At 60.3% G+C, this 3,153-nt stretch overlaps 1 protein-coding gene across 1 annotated transcript; it reads right to left on the minus strand.

Annotated features, from left to right (window-relative positions):
* Positions 1 to 16: 16 nt before the first annotated feature.
* Positions 17 to 2,926, minus strand: SELENOW (selenoprotein W). The gene is made up of 5 exons (XM_032262507.1): positions 2,772 to 2,926; positions 888 to 912; positions 716 to 769; positions 478 to 552; positions 17 to 319 (listed from the first exon to the last, which is right to left on the minus strand). The coding sequence occupies exons 1-5, from the start codon at positions 2,798 to 2,800 to the stop codon at positions 239 to 241; spliced, it is 264 nt and encodes an 87-aa protein (XP_032118398.1). The 5' UTR covers positions 2,801 to 2,926; the 3' UTR covers positions 17 to 238.
* Positions 2,927 to 3,153: the final 227 nt, after the last annotated feature.

The raw sequence follows: 3,153 nt of genomic DNA on the forward strand, positions 1-3,153 counted from the left end.
GTCACCCTGCACACCCCGTCACCCTGCACACCTCTGACTCCATCTCAGTTGTCATCCTTCATCACCCAGGTCTGTCTAACTTCATCCTGCTTGCTCTGGGAACCCCCGAGATGTCCCCCTCATCTCCTAGGCTCTCCACCCTGGGTCAAGGAGTCAGAGAATGGGGCTGGGAGAAGGATCCAAAGGGTGGTTCCCTGTCTAGTGGGCCCCTCCCTCTCACCTCTGCCTTCAGGGCACATTAGCCCTGAGCCAAGGCGGCTTTGATGGCGGCCACCAGCTTCAGAAACTTGCTTTCCGTGTCCACATAGCCATCGCCTTTCTAGGGAGGGGAGGAAGAAAGAAGGGATGAGCTGGGACCGTGACACCAACCTCAGCTGCAACCCACGCTAGCGCCAAAACAAGGCAGGACAGACGGACGGACGGACAGACAGACAGACAGACAGACAGACAGACAGACAGACAGACAGACGGACGTACCTTCTTAGAGTGAATCAACTTCCCAGCTACCGTTACTTCGAAGAACCCGGTGGCCTGGGGAGTTCCCTCGCCGGACTGAGGAAGGGAGAGAGGATGTTGGAGGGGCTGAAATGTCCTCTTGGGGAGACCCTCCCCTTCCCAGGGGGTTACCTAACACCCCCCACCCCCAATGCCATCCAGGCCTAAGGGACCAACACAGTGCCTGTGCTCAAGTCTTTCTCCCCCTCCCAAGACTCACGATGTCCAAGCAGCCAGGGAACTCATCTTCTAACTTCTTCTTGAGCTGAAGATACTGAAAATGGGGTGGGAGGTCACGGCAGGGGTCCTACCAGTTAGCCTCCCTCCTGATAGGCACTCTCCCCGTCCCCAGCTTCCGGGAACTTCCCCCCCACCACGCCCACCCTGCTTACCTTGGACTTGTAGCCTCAAGCGCCACTGGGAGGAGAGTCCAAGAAAGCGGGGCCCAGGGGAGAGAGGGAGAAGTGGGGGATCCGGAAGAGGAGGGGAGAGACAGGCAGTGTGGGGGGTGGGGAGCAAGGTGGGGCCAGGAGGAAATAAAGAGGAACACAGATGACCAAGCAGAGGTGGTGACAGATGGCATCAGCCAGGCAGAGTGTTGGGACACAGCACGGGGTGGCAGCAGGACACACAGACACACACACAGAAAACCAACACCACGCAAGGGATGGAGAGGGGGAGGGGAAGAAGGGGGGAGAGAGCAGACAGGGACGCCACAAGGATGAGACAGACAGGGACAGAGGAAAAACCAGGAGAACTGGATTAGGAGCACAGCGCAAATGACGTCCCCACCCACAGCACTCCAAGGAAAACCCTGTGGCTACTGGATTCTTACACCACGCCCGGCTAATTTTTGTATTTTCGCCCTGCTGCCCAGGTTGTTCTCAAACTCCTGACCTCAGGGGACCAGGCGGCCTCCCCTCCCAAAGTGCTGAGATTACAGGCATGAGCCACTGCGCAGGGCCCAGCGGCTCCAGGATTCTGAACACCTGCCCAGTCCCCAGGAGGAAACACAAGCTCAGCCGACCCCACAGCAGGCTGTTTTGGGACGAGTCTGCTGCACAGGCCCGGTGGGCGTCTCAAAATGTCACTCTTGCCTCTGCTTTGTCGAGCAGGCAGAGACATTCGAAAGCTGCGGGCAGACCGGGGTTCCAGTTACCCCTGTCACCTGCAGTCCAGACTTGAAACTACTGACGTGACCCCCACCCCCGCCCCCGCCCCCTCGCCTGTAAGATAGAACTAAAATTCCCCTCACATTTTTTTTTTTTTTGAGGCAGAGTCTCGCTCGGCCGGAGTGCAGTGTTGCGATCTCAGCTCATGGAAACCTCCGCCTCCCAGGCTCCTGCAATCCTCCTAACTCAGCCTCCGGGGTAGCTGGGACTACAGGTGCATGCCACCACCCCCGGCTAACTTTCTAAGTTTCTGTAGCGATGGGGATCTCCCTGTATTGCCCAAGCTAGCCTCGAACTCGGGCTCAAGCGATCCACCCGCCTCGCCCCCCGCCCCGGCAAAGTGTTTGAATTACAGGCGTGATCAACGGTACCTGGCCTAAAATTCCCCTCTCGAGGGATTTGTGGGAGGATGAATTCATTGAACATGTGTTTATTATATACCTAACTGAATGCCAGCATAGTATTTGGTGCTGGCGAGTGGGGAGGATGTGAAGTAATTTATATCCTATCCTATCACATCCTTCCTGAGACTTGGAGAAATTAAACGGGTTCGGTGCTGACGCACAGCCTCCCTCTCGCCACAGACAGGAAAACTCAGGCCAGAAACGGAGAGGGGTTCGTGGCCAAGGGAAACCATTGGGCAGAGGGCTACAATTCAAGGGCTTTCGAAACACGGGCTGAGACATTCTCGAACCTTCTGGGCTCTCACCGTCTCCACCCCGTGACTGTTCTGGATACTGGGGGAGGGGAAGACTTAAGGTGGAGGAGCCTGGGGTCCCTTCACAAAGCTGACCGCCAGCCCTTCCCCCAGCGCAGCCCCGGAGTGGGGGGCTGGAAACTGACGCACACCCGTCTCAGCCCCACGTTTTAGAACGCGGGATGCCCAGCGCGTCTCAAGCCGAAGAGGCGTCCCGGGGACCACCGCCCTCTGCCTTTCGCCGCTCCGCACGCCCACCCCACCCCACCCACACGGGAATCGCTTTTCCCATAGAGGGGTCCCCACGGGTCCTCGCCCCGACGCCCCCAGACCCCGGCTCCGAGCGTGCGGAGGATCGGGTCCCAGGGGCGGTCGGAAACGGGGGCGCCGCTGCCCGCTGCGCTTACCAATAAACGACTCGGACGGTGAGAGCCATGGCTCCGGGCTGCCACAGCCGCCGGGGAGCAGAAGCCCAGGACACACCGACCTCCCGCCTGGACGCGCGACGTCTGCGCGAGTGCGGCAGGAACCCACTCAGTAAGGGTGGAGCCTCCGCTTGCCCTGGCGCCAACCAATGCCGGGAGGGGCAGGGGGCGGAGAGGCGCCAAGGCGGGGGACGAGGAACCCGCGGCCCGCCAGCCGAGGCCCCCACACAAGTCTCCTTCCCGTCCCCCTATTGGGCTGGAGAAGGTCTCGATAGAGGCAGTCCCCTGGGGGGCGCCCTCCGCGTGTCCCCTCCCAGGTCCCCCCCCGGCCGGAATGGAACGGCCCGCGCGGGTGCTGGTTCAG

The sequence above is a fragment of the Sapajus apella genome, unplaced genomic scaffold (genome assembly GCF_009761245.1).
Source record: "Sapajus apella isolate SASKATOON/1434 unplaced genomic scaffold, GSC_monkey_1.0 scaffold130, whole genome shotgun sequence".
NCBI lineage: Eukaryota > Metazoa > Chordata > Mammalia > Primates > Cebidae > Sapajus > Sapajus apella.